The 15,225-nt window shown below is 47.4% G+C and overlaps 1 gene segment (V, D, J or C); it reads right to left on the reverse strand.

Moving 5' to 3' along the window:
* Positions 1 to 12,491: 12,491 nt before the first annotated feature.
* LOC118981314 (immunoglobulin lambda variable 6-57-like) lies at positions 12,492 to 13,063 on the reverse strand. The segment is given in 2 exon segments: positions 12,492 to 12,829; positions 12,952 to 13,063. Coding segments are annotated over 2 exon segments (384 nt in total).
* Between the last annotated feature and the right edge of the window lie 2,162 nt (positions 13,064 to 15,225).

Raw genomic sequence — 15,225 nt, forward strand, 5'->3', positions numbered from 1 at the left:
CTCCTCCAGAGTCGTCAAATGTTATCTCCACAAGTCCTAACGCTGTCAATGCCTTCAAACCAAGACTTGAATGTGACCATCATAGCATTATGTTGCAAAATTTGTGATGTGAGAGAGTTTCGTGGGAATGGAAAATGTTTGTTTATGTATTTATTTATTATCAAATTTATTACCCAATGCTCTGCAATTTTATATTTGTACTGGTTACTATCAAACAGATCGTGGTACATAACTCAAACATCCCAGACTTCAGGGCCCAGGAGGACATGTTTCCCTATAACACGCAAATCGCAACAGTTAAAACCCCCTCACTCTTCAACTTGTAATCTTTTCCAGGTTGCCTTAGCCCCTTTGGGCCCTGCTATAACAGAATAGACATAGACAAAGTGGCTTTTAAATAACAAATGTATTTCTGCAGATGTGGAGGCTGGAAGTCCAAGACCAAGGTGCTGGCAGATTTGGACTCGCTTCCTGGTCCTTGGACAGCCAAACTTTGCTGTGTCCTCATGTGGCACAAGGGGGTAAGGGCTCTCTTTATTTTTTCACAGCCCTAATCCCATCCATGAGGATTCTACCATCATGACCTAGTCACTTCCCCAAGGCCCCTGTCCAGATAACATGACACTGGGGATTAGGCTTCAACACACATGCTTTGGGGACACATAAACATTCGGTGTACAGCAGGGGATTTCCTCTTCTGACAGTTTCTGAACACCTCGGGATCTGGTGTACTCCCTAATCTCCCTCCAGCAGTCCTCTGATTGTGGACTCTGTAAGTGCTGCCTCTCACCTCACGAGAGCCACCTGCACGTGGAGCAGAAGCCCCCCCCCCTTCATTTCTTACATGGTTGTAAAAGCAAACTACTTAAACAATAGTAACAGTAATAATATTCCAGAAGTAACTGAAGAATACTGCACTGGCCCCACCCCCTTCTAGTTTCCTTACAAAGAAAGTTTATGTCACGTCCTCTATCCCAGGCCTCTTGCTCAGACACAAAGGTTTACCCTACACCCCCAAATTATGTCTTCTTCATGTACCTTCACACTTTCATGCCTAGACCAAAGGGAGCCAAGACCTCAGAGAAAGAAGGTACCTTAGTTTTTCTGGGACTCGAGGAAATTATATAAAACAGTAAATAAATAAGGTAAAGTCAATAGGAAGGAACTAGGGCCCATGGGAGGAAGCTTTAGAAAACTGGGTTTCAGAACAAAATACAAAAAAAAAAACCTTTGTGTTGTTGTTCAAATTTGAATTACTTAACCATAAACAGAGCCCAACTGTGAATCAGCTCTTCCAGCAGGTGCATGCAGGATCCCTGATTCAACTGAGAGGCTACACCAGCAGCCTTGAGAACGGGCTCTTCCCACCAAGGGGGTCTGCACTGTAATCACTGCACCCAGAGGTGGCTGCCATCTGGGGCCCTCAGGTCCTGAACTCTAAGACATCAGACTAGGAATGCAAAGGAGTTAAGGCCATAAAGGGGAAATAATCAGTCTGACTCCAGGTAGGATAAAGGTTGGGATATCCTAAGACAGCATTTTTGGACCGCGTTTGAGACAGATAACAACATCTGAATGTTGAACATTCAACCTCCCTCCCTAAGAACTAGTCTTGACGTTGGAGCCATCTAGATAACATTAGAAATGTATGGTGGACCTTCACTACCTGAAATGTCACTTTAACCATGCTGTATCATCCCTGTGGCAGAAAGACAAGCATGATTCATTTGTAGATATTTCAAACTTCAGTTACTGGCTAATTCACCCTCACTTAAAGAAAAGCAACTCGTGAGCTTTATCAAACTCAACTCACAGACTGTCCTTATCTTTCTGTGAAGATCACAAGCTCTTCTTTATGCCTATGCATCTGAGACCAGCTTGTCCTAAGCAGAAAGATTTGCAGCTATGTGGCCACATCCTGGCACCTACTAAGAAGTCGTTCTGACGGTACCTCTGGTCTCCTCAGACCCTGATTTGAAGCATATGTAGAGACACCACTTCTTTGCTGTCTCCCTTCCCTATCTCAGCAAGAGCGTTTGAGCAACCTCGTTCAGGTATTCAGCTTTTCAAACATCAGACCCCAGCAAGTAGCTCTCCAGGTTGGAACTTTACAGAGCAGAAGAACATTTGTAGAGTTTGAGATGGAAATGTAATAAAATACAATGCAACAGAAAGAGGATGCATCACTATCCTTTTGGAAAAATTTTTTAAAAAATTGTTTTTGATTAATCCTCACTAGAAGATGATTCACTCACTTTAGAGAGAGAGGGAGGTAGAACAAAACATCAATGTGTTCCTGAGCTTGAATCTGAGCTCAAGTCCAGTTGCTGGATTTCAATTCTATTTCTATCAGGGATTTCTTCCACACCAGGGACAGATAATTTCTTCAGCAGGTCAACCATCTGCCTGTAAAGTGAAGATGCGATATATGGGTGTTTTCCCACTTTGCGTTGTAACCAGGAAACACTTGGACAGATTCTGTTGAATGAATGAACCTGACCCCAGAAGCCACATTGACTCTGGCAACATTTACCTGCTCACTGAAGTCAATTCGAAGGACAAATGGGATGTCCTAGAAGCTCATACACACAAGACACAGCATAGTTCCTTGACCATCATTCACTCTGTCTTTGCTACTTCAGCTTCACTAAAAATGTCAGTTTCTAAATTACAGGGGATTATAATCATGTACTCTTTTGTATTAGCTATATGCTATAATATTACAACTTTCTAGGCAGTTACCATGTTTTATGAAGCACAATTTTAAGCACTTTACACATATTACTCATTAATCTGCACAATAACCCTGTGGTTAATACTATTTTTGCACTCTTTTTACATTTAGGCAAATGATAACAGAGGGAATAAGTATATTGCCCTAGATGTACTGGGTTTCTATTGACATAACAAATCACCACAAACAACCTAGAACAGCACACATTTATAAACTTACTGTTGGTCAAGAGTCCACACTCGTCTCAAAGGCCTTTCGCTGAGGGTCTTAACGAGGCTGCCATCAAGGTGTCAGCTGGGCCACCAGACCCTAAGGAACAACAAAGGTAGGAAACAGCAGTTTCACTACTGTCCCTATACTCTTGACCACTTCCCTATACTTGTCAGATGGCCCAGGACGGCCTGGGGAGAAGATTTCACCTGCTCCAGCACGCCACGCCTTGCTTGCTGAGCACTGGTGGATGAGTGTGGCTTTCTGTTCTCAGCCACCACCTCCCTCCTTAGAGAGAAAGTTTCCTTCATTCTTGAGTTTTACATGGAGCCTCCTTGGACATCTTCACCTAACCTAAGTGTTGTACCAGACAAGTACTTTCTTTTTAAAGAAAAGAATAGGGACTTCCACCAAGATGGAGGCATAGGTGGAAACACTGTGCCTTCTCCCACAACCAAGTTTGAATACAACAAAGGTTTGGAGAAACAAAGACACAGCCAAAGAACAGAAAATTGAATTATACGGAAGTCCGACTACATCTAACCGTTCAACGGGGACCGGTAAGAGGGGCGGAGCCAGCAGTGGAGCTTGGTCGGACAGGAAAGATCCCCTGACCCAGGCACACAGGTAGCACAGACCCAGTCGGGGTGCGGGGCAGACTGACCACGGTCGCACATTTGCGTACAGTGAGATGGGCCGCACAGGCCCCAGCAGGCGAACCCAGTGGTGGAAGGCTGATCGCAGTCGCACATTTGCACATAGTGGGATGGAACACATGGGCCCTGGCGACGGTGGCAGGTGCGGGGGCGGTGGCGGGAGGCGGCAGAGGAGACCACCATTGCTCTTCTTTGACCCCGCCCCCACGTACAGCGTCACAACCCAGCGACTGAGTTGCCCTGCTCTGGTGAACACCTAGGGCTCCACTCCTGATACGTAACAGGCACGAACAGTCCAAAATATGGCTCAAGAAGAACTCAAAGCCCCAGAGCCAAACTCTAAGTGACCAAGAAATAGCCAGCCTCTCAGATGCACAGTTCAAAACACTGGTGATCAGGATGCTCACAGAACTGGTTGATTATAGTCACAAATTAGAGGAACATATGAAGGCTAAACTAATTGAAATGAAGGGAGATGCACAGGAAACCAATAGTGGTGGAAAGGAAACTGGGACTCAAATCAATGGAATGGACCAGAAGGAAGAACAAAACATCCAACCAGAAAAGAATGAAGAAACAAGAATTCAAAAAAAATGAGCAGAGGCTTAGGAACCTCCAGGACATCTTTAAACATTCCAACATCCAAATTATAGGGGTACCAGAAGGGGAAAAGAAATAGCCAGGAGTGGAAAACTTATTTGAACAAATAATAAAAGAGAACTTCCTCAGTCTGGCAAAGGAAATAGACTTCCAGGAAATCCAGGAAGCTCAGAGGGTCCCAAAGAAGTTGAACCCAAGAAGGAACATACCAAGGCACATCATCATTACATTAGCCAAGATTAAAACGACGGAGAGAATCCTAGAAGCAGCAAGAGATAAGGGGACAGTCACCTACAAAGGAGTTCCCATCAGACTGTCAGTGGATTTCTCAAAAGAGACCTTACAGGCAAGAAGGGGCTGGAAAGAAGTATTCCAGGTCATGAAATTCAAAGACCTACAGCCAAGATTGCTTTATCCAGCAAAGCTTTCATTTAGAATGAAAAGACAGATAAAGTGCTTCTCAGATAAGGTCAAGTTCAAGGAGTTCATCATCACCAAGCCCTTATTATATGAAATGTTAAAGGGACTTATATAAGAAAAAGAAGATGAAAAATATGAACAGTGAAAGGACAGCAAACTCACAGTTATTAACAACCACACCTAAAACAAAAGCAAACCAAGAGGACAGCTAGATCAGGAGTGGAACCATAGAAATGAAGAACACATGGAAGGTTAGCAACAGGGGAGTGGGAGGAGGCGGAGGGGGAAGAAGGTATAGAAAATAGCATAGACAGTAGGTAGAAAACAGATAGGGGGAGGGCAAGAATAGTAGGGGAAATATAGAATCTATAGAACTTGAGACAGGTGGTCATAAACTAAAGGGGGGAATGGTGGGGGCGTGTGCAGGGTGGAGGGGAATGAAGGGGGGGAATGGAACAACTGTAATGGTATAATCAATAAAATATATTTTTTAAAAAAGTAAAAAGGATTCAAGAAACCAAAGATAGTATAAGAAGAGTCTGGAGCATCTCAAAAACTGCTGACATCCAAATCATAGGGATGCCAGAAGGACAAGAGAAAAAGCAAGAAGTAAAATATTATTTGAAAAAATGGTGAAAGAAAACTTCCTTAATTTGGAGTGGAAATAGACACACAAGTTCAAGAAGCACAGAGGGTCCCAAACAAGATGAATGCAAAGAGGCCCACTCCACAGCACATCACAATTGAAATGCCAAATGCCAAAGATAATAAAAATCTTAAAAGTGGCAAGAGAAAAGCAGAGTTACCTACAAAGGAGTTTCCATAAGACTGTCAGCTGATTTCTCAAAAGAAACTTTGCAGGCAAGAAAGGACTGACAAGAAGTATTCAAAGTGCTGAAAAGCAGAGACCTACAACCTAGATTACTTTATCCAGCAAAGTTATTTAGAATGGAAGGGCAGAAAAAGTGTTTCTTGGCCAAGGTAAAGCTGAAGAAGTCCATCAACACCAAGCCATTATTACATGAAAGATTAAAGGGAATTATTTAAGAAAATAAGAAGAGCAAAACTATGAAAATTAAAGGGGCAACAAATTCACAACTATCAATAACAGAATGTATTTAAAAAACTAAGCAAACAAGAACAGAAACAGAATCATAGGTACGGAGATCATTTGCATGGTTATCAGCTGGGAGGGAGAAGGGGGAGGATGGAGGAAAAGTACAGAGAAAAAGAAGCATAACTGGGAACTACAAAATAGACAGGTGAATGGTAAGAGTAGTATAGGAAGGGGGGAAGACAAAAACGTATAGGCACAACCCATGGACATAAACTAACGGGTGGGAGGATTGCTAAAGGCAATGGGGGTACTGGGCAGAGGGTGTGAAAGGGGGAATAACTGAGACAACTGTAACAGCATAATCAATAAAATGTATTCAAAATAAATAAATAAAACATCTTACTTAACTACAAAGAACTCTTACTGGACTTGGTAAGGGGAATATTTCTCACCAAAAAAGTAAAAAAAAAAAACATTGACTGAAAGTTTCTCTTTCAGTATCATTCTCAGACAGGAAGCTGTTTTCTACCTTCTTTTAAAAAGGCTGCTTAGGGCCTTAAAATGAATTCCCCAGGGACACACTTTGTGGAGCACCATTGACACATGTACCATCTTATCGTACCTATTCCTTCATGATGAGACTGTTCAGACCAGCTCAGGAAGCTGTGGTCCTCCAACATGCGGGAATTCAGGGGCTCCACGAAATTCTGAAATCAGGAGGGGGGAAAAAGCTCAGATTCTCTATGGTGTCTGACTTCAGAGAACTGTTACTGAAGCCCAGGCTGGTACCTGGGTACAAACGGGGTGCTCTGCAGAGGGCCGCCTGGTCTTTTGGGGTCACACATGCTGCACTTTGGCTTTTCCTAACCTCATTCACCCCTGTGGGCCTGTTTTGTTGTCGAACGAAAGAAACTCTGTTTGCATTGGAAGAACCGAATCTTCAAACACATGGTATTTTCATTGCCATGAAAACAATAGATAGAGAAGGGAGAATGAATCCTTTTGTTTTCAGAGCACAAGTGACAGCAGGAGCAAAATCTTGCCCTGGTGGTGGTCACAAGCAGAGACAGGGAAGCGGTGAAGCAGGCAGGAGACAGATTGGTCACATTCTCTATGGAGCAGGAGATCTTCATGGCATTGGCACTGCGTTCAGCTCTATGACCATGATGGTCGGCCTCTCCCAGGGGCTGGAGCCCAGAGCTGTCAAAGGGGTTCTGGTGACAACATTGTTTCTGAAAAATCAGGTACCTCACTGCTCTCCCAGGTCACAAATGTGGGACGCTACCTGGGAGCCCTTGGGAACATTACACCAATGTGTCTGCTGCTTCCTGTGCAGGAGAAGCTCACCTGGGACCTGGGTTCATCAACAGCCTCATGGGGGAGGAAACACAGGCACACACTGGGGACTTCCTGCTCCTGATGTCCTGCAGCCCAGCTCACACCCTGGATGGCTGGAGAGCCCAGGGAAGTGTGAGAGGACAGGGGGACAGTCAGTGCCCGTGGGCTCAGGAGAACCCACTGACAGTCATGAGGTCACCAGTCATGAAGGGTACCCAAAGGCCCAGTGTCCAGAGTCAACCTGAAGGGCATTGGGCCTGGGGGATGTTGAAAGGTAACACGAGGTTCTCACTTAGGACGTTAATTTGTGGATTCACGTGACTGTCTTGCTCATCACTTGTACTTACAGACACAGTATTGTAAGATAATAGAAAATATATATTGGTCTCAGCCTCCTGACCTTCAAATTTCCTGGGTGACAGGTGTTCCTTTTGTTCTAAAGAGATGACTCTGGGTGGGCTCTGGGTGAAGCCTGGACACTCACAGACAGAGGCACGATTCAAAGATTGTAATTTTCAGATATGCCCCTCATTTTCTTGAGAAGGGGGAGAGAAGGGCTCGGGTGAAGTCAGCAAACTAATTGAAACCATAGGAGGGACCCGGGAGCCTTGGAGTTATAGCCGAGAAGTTGTATGAGACCTGGGGACGTCCTACGTGTGATTAGCATCTGAAGTGTGGGCAGTCCCATGAGATGGGACCCTTCACTGTGGACCTGACAGCATCTCCAGGCAGTCGTGTGAGAGCTGAGTTGTGCGGTGGGACATCCAGCTGCTGTCACAAGAAATTGCTGGTCATAACAAAATCCCCCACATTTGGTGACCAGACGTGACAGAAGTAAAGGGTCTGAGAGTACAAAACAAGACACAGCAGGATGAAAGAATCCAAATTTTACATGAAAATGTTATTCTTATTAAAATTTACTTCAGACTCTGTGAGGACTGTAAGTCGGGATTTGTCACCCCTTAAGCATGAGTGACCTGGGGATGCCCTGTGCTCTCACTCATGACTGTGCTGCTCCTTCCCCTTCCATGGACATTCTGATGCACAGGAGCCCACCTTACAGAGGCCTCCACAGAAACTTCAGTGAGACTCAGAGCCATAACCGCTGGGCCCAGGGGTTTCTGTCTCACTTCCTCCTCATCTGAGCCACTGTGGGTAACTGTAGCTGCTCCCGCTGCCATGGTATATAGCACAGTAATAGTTGGCCTCGTCCTCAGGCTGCAGCCCAGAGATGGTCAGGAGCCCTGCATTGGCCGAGGTGTCTTTGGATCCAGAGAAGCGGCTGGGGACCCCGGAGCCCTGGTGCTTGATTGAGTCTGAGTAATAGTACAGCAGATACTGGGGAGGGCTCCCTGGCTTCTGCTGGTACCAGTATATGGTATAGCTGCCAACACTAAAGCCACTGCTGAGGGTGCAGGTGAGTCTGGCTGTTGCTTCAGGAGATGCAGAGAGGGAGGACGGCTGAGTCAGCACAGGCTGGGACAGGGAAGCTGCAGAAATATAGACTCTTATCAGTGATGGGGCAGAATCAGGAAAACTTACTTGGGAGTTGGAGCATGAAGTGAAGAAACTTCAGAACTGAGCCCTGGTCCCCGAGGCCCACCCCTACCTGTGCAGTGAGAGAGGAGCACAAGGAGCAGAGGGGTCCAGGCCATGGTGCACACAGCCCCTGAGCACACAGTGGGGATGGGCTGCCCAGGCCTCCTTTTCTTCCCCACCCTCTGCCAGGGGAGGGGCTGTCCATGCAAATGTGTGTCCATTCAGGGGCTGCCCAGCCCCTCCCTGAGCCCTGGTGCTGGAGCTCAGCTCACACCCCAGACTGAGGGGGATGAAAGTTGGCTTCACCCCTTGGGACAGCCCCAGGGCGAGCACCTGCTGAGACAACACAGAAGTCCATGGGACTCTGCCAGGCCTGAGAGGACACAGCTTCAGAGTCCCCATTAGTGAGCACAAACCCTGTCCCCAGGCCCAGGCTTCTAGGAGTGAATGGTCCTTCTTTAACAGCTGTGTAGGGATCACAGGGTCATCCCATAGTGCCCCCTGCTGGTGGCAGTGCACACACCTCCCATGGCCCAGAGCCCTGAGAGCCCTGCTGGTTTCTTCAGTTCACCAGGTCACTGCCTTCACACAACCTGGGTCTCTTCTGTAGAGTAAATGAAGGCAGTCTGGCTTCCTCACCCAGGGGTCTGAGTAGGTAAGGAAGCAGTGTTCTCAGAGCCTTGGAGGGTCTGATAACCAGTGTTCTCATAGCCTTGAGCCTGGGTTCCATAAACTCTTCCCGTAACGTGAAGTGGTCTGACATGTGCAGAATTCTATTGTGTCATGTAACGTGCTGGCATTTTTCTGGCTTTGTTCCCCTCTAGTTTTAAACATGTAGGGGCTGCTCATTAGAGAGACAGGCAGAGGCACACACAGTGAAACAGTTGCCATGATAGGTGCCACGCTGGGGAGCAAGGGCCGTGATATGTGCCATGCAGAGACGTGCAGATAGACACCGAGCTTGCAACGCAGGAGGCCCACCAACCTGTGGAGAAAGGCATGCCAGGCATCCCAACGGCTCCGTGAGTATTTTTCCATCTGCTCTGATACCGATCACCTGCCCAGGATTGAACAGTCGCAACGCAGGTTCCCAGATACTGTGATTCTGATACACTGTACTGCTTACTAGTGCGTTTCACTCCCAGGAAATCACAACAATGGGAGGGGAAAACAAGTACACTAATGACAAATCAATTTGGATTCACTTTCAGTGAAGATGTTGCAAAGTAAACTCACAGTGAAGTTCATGTCCAAAGCCTAGACAACAGGATTGTCTATATGGTTTGAAGGGCTCACGGGTTCTGCTCAGAGAAATCTCCAGGAATACATTTGTGGGCATGTGCAGAGTACTAGTGAAAAAAATTAGAAGTCATATGGTGCATGCATAGTTTTCATAGATCTGATTAGATTAAATGATGGATAAAGATAGTGGTTTTTGAAAGCTACACATTTACCACTGATCTGACTTTTTATCTTAGTTTGTGATGTTTCACACATCCCTGCCATTGTTTAATGTTAGGATTTTTCTCGGGAGTTCTCAAATCTTTTATATTATAAACAGTACTTTCCCTAACTGTATTGTCTTACTCATCGTCTCACTTTAATAGCAAGATAACAGTCGGGTGAGATGCATTTGCAGACGTACTCAGTGTCTGGGCAGTTGGAGGCAAAGACCAGCACGTCCCTCTGTGCCTGGATCCACCTCTGCTGTACCTGTGCCCATGGTACCACGGTCCCACACATCTAGACTCACAGGGACTCCTAGTCAGTGACTCTGACCAGAATCACCTGATCACTTTGGACACTGTGTCCTCGAGACACTCAAGGGGTCTTTCTCATGCAGCTCAGACAGGTCACCCCCAGCTCAAAACCCCCAGGAACTCCCCACTGCTGTTTGCACAGAACCCCAACTCCGCCTCAGAGGGATTGATTAATGGTTGGCCCCATCCCTCCACACCCACAACACAGCCCCTCCAAGTCCTCTCAGACCTTCAGCTTCCCCAACTTGGCTGTTACTTCAAAACCCTAATTCCTGTCCCTTCATGGTGCTAAAGGGGTCTCCTCCTCTCTCCTTTGGGAGGAAATAGGATTTAACTTGAATCATGGTGACAGTACACCTTTCAGCCATTCTGAGTGGCTCTCAGTGGTAGGGCACAAACACAATAGCAGACAGAATTAGAAAGTGGACATGACAGTGTGGAAGGCACACGAACTACACAGAAGACTTTAAAGAACCACCTGAACCCATTATACCAACCCAACCCCCATCCAGAGGACTCCACTTGTTTAAGCTTCTATCTTCCGTGTCATTCATCCTACCCCCTCAGTAATAATAAAAACACACCCACACACCATGTTTCTTATCAGCAGTATTGCAGCATAAATAGCATTTATGTCCACAATCTCCTGCACAGGACAGCAGCGGATTCCAACTACTGTCACAAAAATGTCCTGTATTGTCACCTCTGGATTGAACAGCAAACTGACTGCTGTGCTGAGAGAGTGAAGGGTGAACAGGGCCTCCTGTGTTTGGAGTCATGAGGTTCAGGGGTGACACGTGTGAGTAGAAGGAAGTCCAGACCAGCACACGCGGCCTCAGACCACCATTTATTGCCTTCCTTCACTCATGTCACAGGGAAGAATCCTGTCTTCATTCACACAGAGATTTCAAACCATGGTGCTTCCTTTTTGAGTTTCCACACTAGAGTCCATTGTGGGACTTCGGATTGAAAAGTTCAATGCTACATTTAATTGACCAGATGGTGCACTTTGAGCTGTGTGTTAGTCCCAGTTGACAACTCATGACCTTACAGACTCTTACTTAAGTGAAAGGTAAGCAGAACCTCAAACAACCACCCTGCCCTGGGCAGGTCACATGCTCATGGGGGTCGTCTTGTCTTCTGTCTTCAGTGTCTGCCCCTCCCCCACCCGCTGCTCCTGTCTGTGCTCCAGAAGCCACACGGACCTAACCCCAGGGGCCTGAGACCCTGTCATGTGTCCATTCATCTCTGTGTCTCAGGGTTGATAACATTCCCTAAGAGAGTAAACGATATAGATGTGAAATATCTTATGTGCGATGTGTAAAATTTCAAAATATTAACTGCATTCGGACTTTAGCCAAGTATTTTACTTCACACATTGGGAGTTTGTTCGTTTAATGTAATCTTTATTATATTTTTCCATTAACATTTAGTCCCCTTATATATACCCTCCTACCTCCAGCAAACACCATACTCTACTCCATGTCCATGAGTCCTTGTCCTTTCTGCACAACCAGGTAAAAAGGACTCCCTACCCCCACTCTCCCTCCACTACCTGTCCTGGGGTCCTTCACACTGACTGAGGGGAGTTTCCACATGACTGGCTCCCAGGCTCTGACCTCACCCGAGTCTGTGGAACTCCTTTGTCTCATAGACGGGAATTCAGAAGCACAGAGACGGCACATTAGTCTCCATCCAGCTGACTGGCATGAACAGGACTCAAAGGCAAAGGCTGCCAAACAGCTGTGAACACACTCATTTCACCCAGTGGGTCTCCTCCTGGCATCCCTGAGCCCCCTCACAGGATATTTGGAAATCTGGAGGTGGCGTCCTGAGTCATAACTTAACAAGAAGGTATCACTGTCATCTCTGTGTAGTGTACAAAGCATGCATCTGAGTGTCCTACATGGAGACTCTCCACAAGCACTGACCCACCCCATTCCACAAACACACAGGCTCACACACCCTGCTCTGAACTAACTCACCCTCAGGAATTCACTGTACAGGAAACAGGCAACCAACCACCCTGACAGGGAGAGTGTTGGAAAGAAAATAGAGGGACTCAGAAACCTGCAATCTCTACACACACATTCCAGCAGAAGACAGAAGAGGGCACCCTGATTGGTGGGGACAGGCTGAGTGCAGACCCAGAAGGGGAAGCTCTGGGGGTTTTGGTCTCACTTCGCCTGAGTCTGCAGCACTGTGTGATTACCACTGCTATCATAAGACTGACAGTAGTAGTCGGCCTTGTCCTCAGGCTGCAGCCCCGAGATGGTCAGGGAGGCAGCGTTGGAGGAGCTGTCTATGGAGCCAGAGAACCGATCCGGGACCCCAGAGGGTCTTTCGTCATCTTCGTAGATCACAGTGGTGGGGCCCCTGCCTGGGCGCTGTTGGTACCAGTACACATAGCTGTTGGCAATGTTGCCGCTGCTCTGCGTGCAGGAGATGGTGGCCGTCTGTCCTGGAGACCCTGACACAGAGCCTGGCTGAGTCAGCACAAACTGGGCCCAAGACCCTGCAAGAAGGAGCCACACAGAGATCAGTGAGGAAGGACAGACCCTGTTCCCAGGGAGGGAGGAGATGTCATGGACCCAGGTGTCAAAATGGTGCCCATGCTGAACTCCCCTCAGGCCCCACCTGTGCAGTGAGCCAGGACAGTGAGGAGAAGTGGAGCCCAATCCATGGTGGAGACACCCCCCAACTCTGCTTCCTGAGCCCCACAGCCAGACCTGAGTCTTCAGACTTTTATGTCAGCCTGAGGCTTAGAGTGGGATGTCATTATGCAAATCTTCCCTTTTATTGGCTGCATAAGTCCCTCTTTTAACGTAAGTCAGGGTTCTTGATGAGCAAAAGAGATCACACAGGTGGGAGGGCTACAACCCAAAGATGATGACACTGGAAACACCTAGGTGTCAGGGGCAGCACTCTCACCTGAGGAATGTAGGGCATGGTCGCCCTCTGGTGGATACAGGAGACATGGCACCCTCGGGCTGGTGCTCCTGCTCATGGCTCCTGCCCTGCTACTGACCCTGACCCTGACCCTGACCCTGCACCTCTCCAGTCCCAGCCTTTTCAGATTGGCTCCATTCACTTAGAAATACGTCTGCTACCTTGCTTCATGTTCTTCTATGGACTGAACACTCATTTATTGATATTGCAAATCATAATCTTCAATTGTACAAATAGTTTATTGGTTTATTCACCTATTGAAGGATATAGAACTTCCTTTCTAAGTTTTAACAACATGAATAATTTTATGTGCATATGCTCACTTGAGCACACGTGATTGATTTAGATACAGACCTAGGAGAGTGATTTCTGTGTTCTATCACAGTAGAATGTGTTTAACTTTGTGAGAAACTGCCAAAGTGCCTTCAAAGGTACCCATGGCTGGTGTTTCCCCACTGTACAAATGAGCGTCCCTGCCTCCCCACAGCCTCGGAGCCTCTGCTGTGGTCAGTGTGTAAGTGTGGGCCATGCTCATGGGAACCTGGTGGTCCCTCGTTGTCACACATGCAACTTCCCAGTAGCATCTTGGGTTCGCCATCTTTTCACGTTGATCTCCCTGTTGTACCTGTTCCTTAGTCATAAGACTGTTCAGAACTGCTGATTGGTGTGAGGGGCGGTGAGGTACCATGCCCCCACACGTGGGAATTCAAGGGCTCTGCAAAGGTCCTAAATCGGGTGAAAACAAATTCTCTAGGGCTTCAAACCTCAGAGAAGTACGAGTGACTCCCAGGCTGGTACCAGGGAACACACAGGTTGCTGTGCATGTGTTAGCTGGGTGTAAATAAAGGGAGGAAGGAAGTAAAGGTGATCAGACATGATTAAGCATCACCAACCACAAACACATGCCTGTTTGCTTAGCCTGGAAGCTACAGCTTCCCTCTCCGCAGGGGAAGGCAGGCTCGAACCCTCCCAGGGGATAAACACCTTTCTCTCCCCACGTAGGGAGCAGCCCAGCCTCCAGGGCCAGGATGTCCTGGAGACCAGGGGAGGGTACGCACCTGTGCTCGAGAAATCCAATGTCCCAGGAGAAGGTGCTGTTTTGAGGCCTGTGCATGCGGAGCCGTGACTAGCTAGAAGTTTGGCCCAGTGCAAAGCTGTGGAATCTTGGGAAGCTGATTGGTTATTTTGAACAACGATTAGGCCTTCCTAAGCTCCAGGTAACACAATGCCAGGGAACAAAGCATTTCTCCCTCTCTCTCTCTCTCTATCTGTCCCCAGGAACACATGGTCACCCCACGTCTTCACGTGTTCTCTCCATGTGGACGGTGTGTATAGCAGCCGACCAGAACCCACAGCAGACCTGGCGGGACCCGAAGGACTCAGCTTAAGTAGGAAACAGAAACTCTGGACACTGGCATTTGTTCTGGCCTTGCTGAAGATACGTTTGAATGTTTCACGGCAGGACAGACACAGATGTGGCACAGGGGCAGTTTTCTGTTTCCACCTGCATACATCCTGCCACAGCACAGTCTCACATGCGTGAGGTTCTTCTCACAAACCCGCCAGAGGACACCATTTCCACTGGCAGCACAAAGGGCCACCGGGTTCTGGGGTCACACATGCTGCTCATAGGCCTTGCCTGCCCCCTCTCAAAACTCTGGGGCTTTTTGGCTCTCAAATCAAAGCAGTTCTGCCTACGTTTGAAAAACCATATCTTCAAACAGGAATGTTTTCCATGGCGACATGAAGAAAGAATTGAGAGAATGAAATGTCTTTGTTCAATAGCACAAATCTGCCCTCCACGCCCCTTCCTGGACCAGCAATATGTCACCTTTCCCCGTGGAACACGCCATGGTCGTGGCATTGGGCTGTGCTCATCTTTCGGATGGTGATCATCAGTGTCTCTAGGGCTGGACCCCAGAGGAGGTCCACAAGGTTCTTTCACACCATTCAACTCAGAGA

Source organism: Sturnira hondurensis, unplaced genomic scaffold (genome assembly GCF_014824575.4).
Source record: "Sturnira hondurensis isolate 20B ecotype Veracruz unplaced genomic scaffold, ASM1482457v3 Scaffold0023930, whole genome shotgun sequence".
Classification (NCBI taxonomy): domain Eukaryota; kingdom Metazoa; phylum Chordata; class Mammalia; order Chiroptera; family Phyllostomidae; genus Sturnira; species Sturnira hondurensis.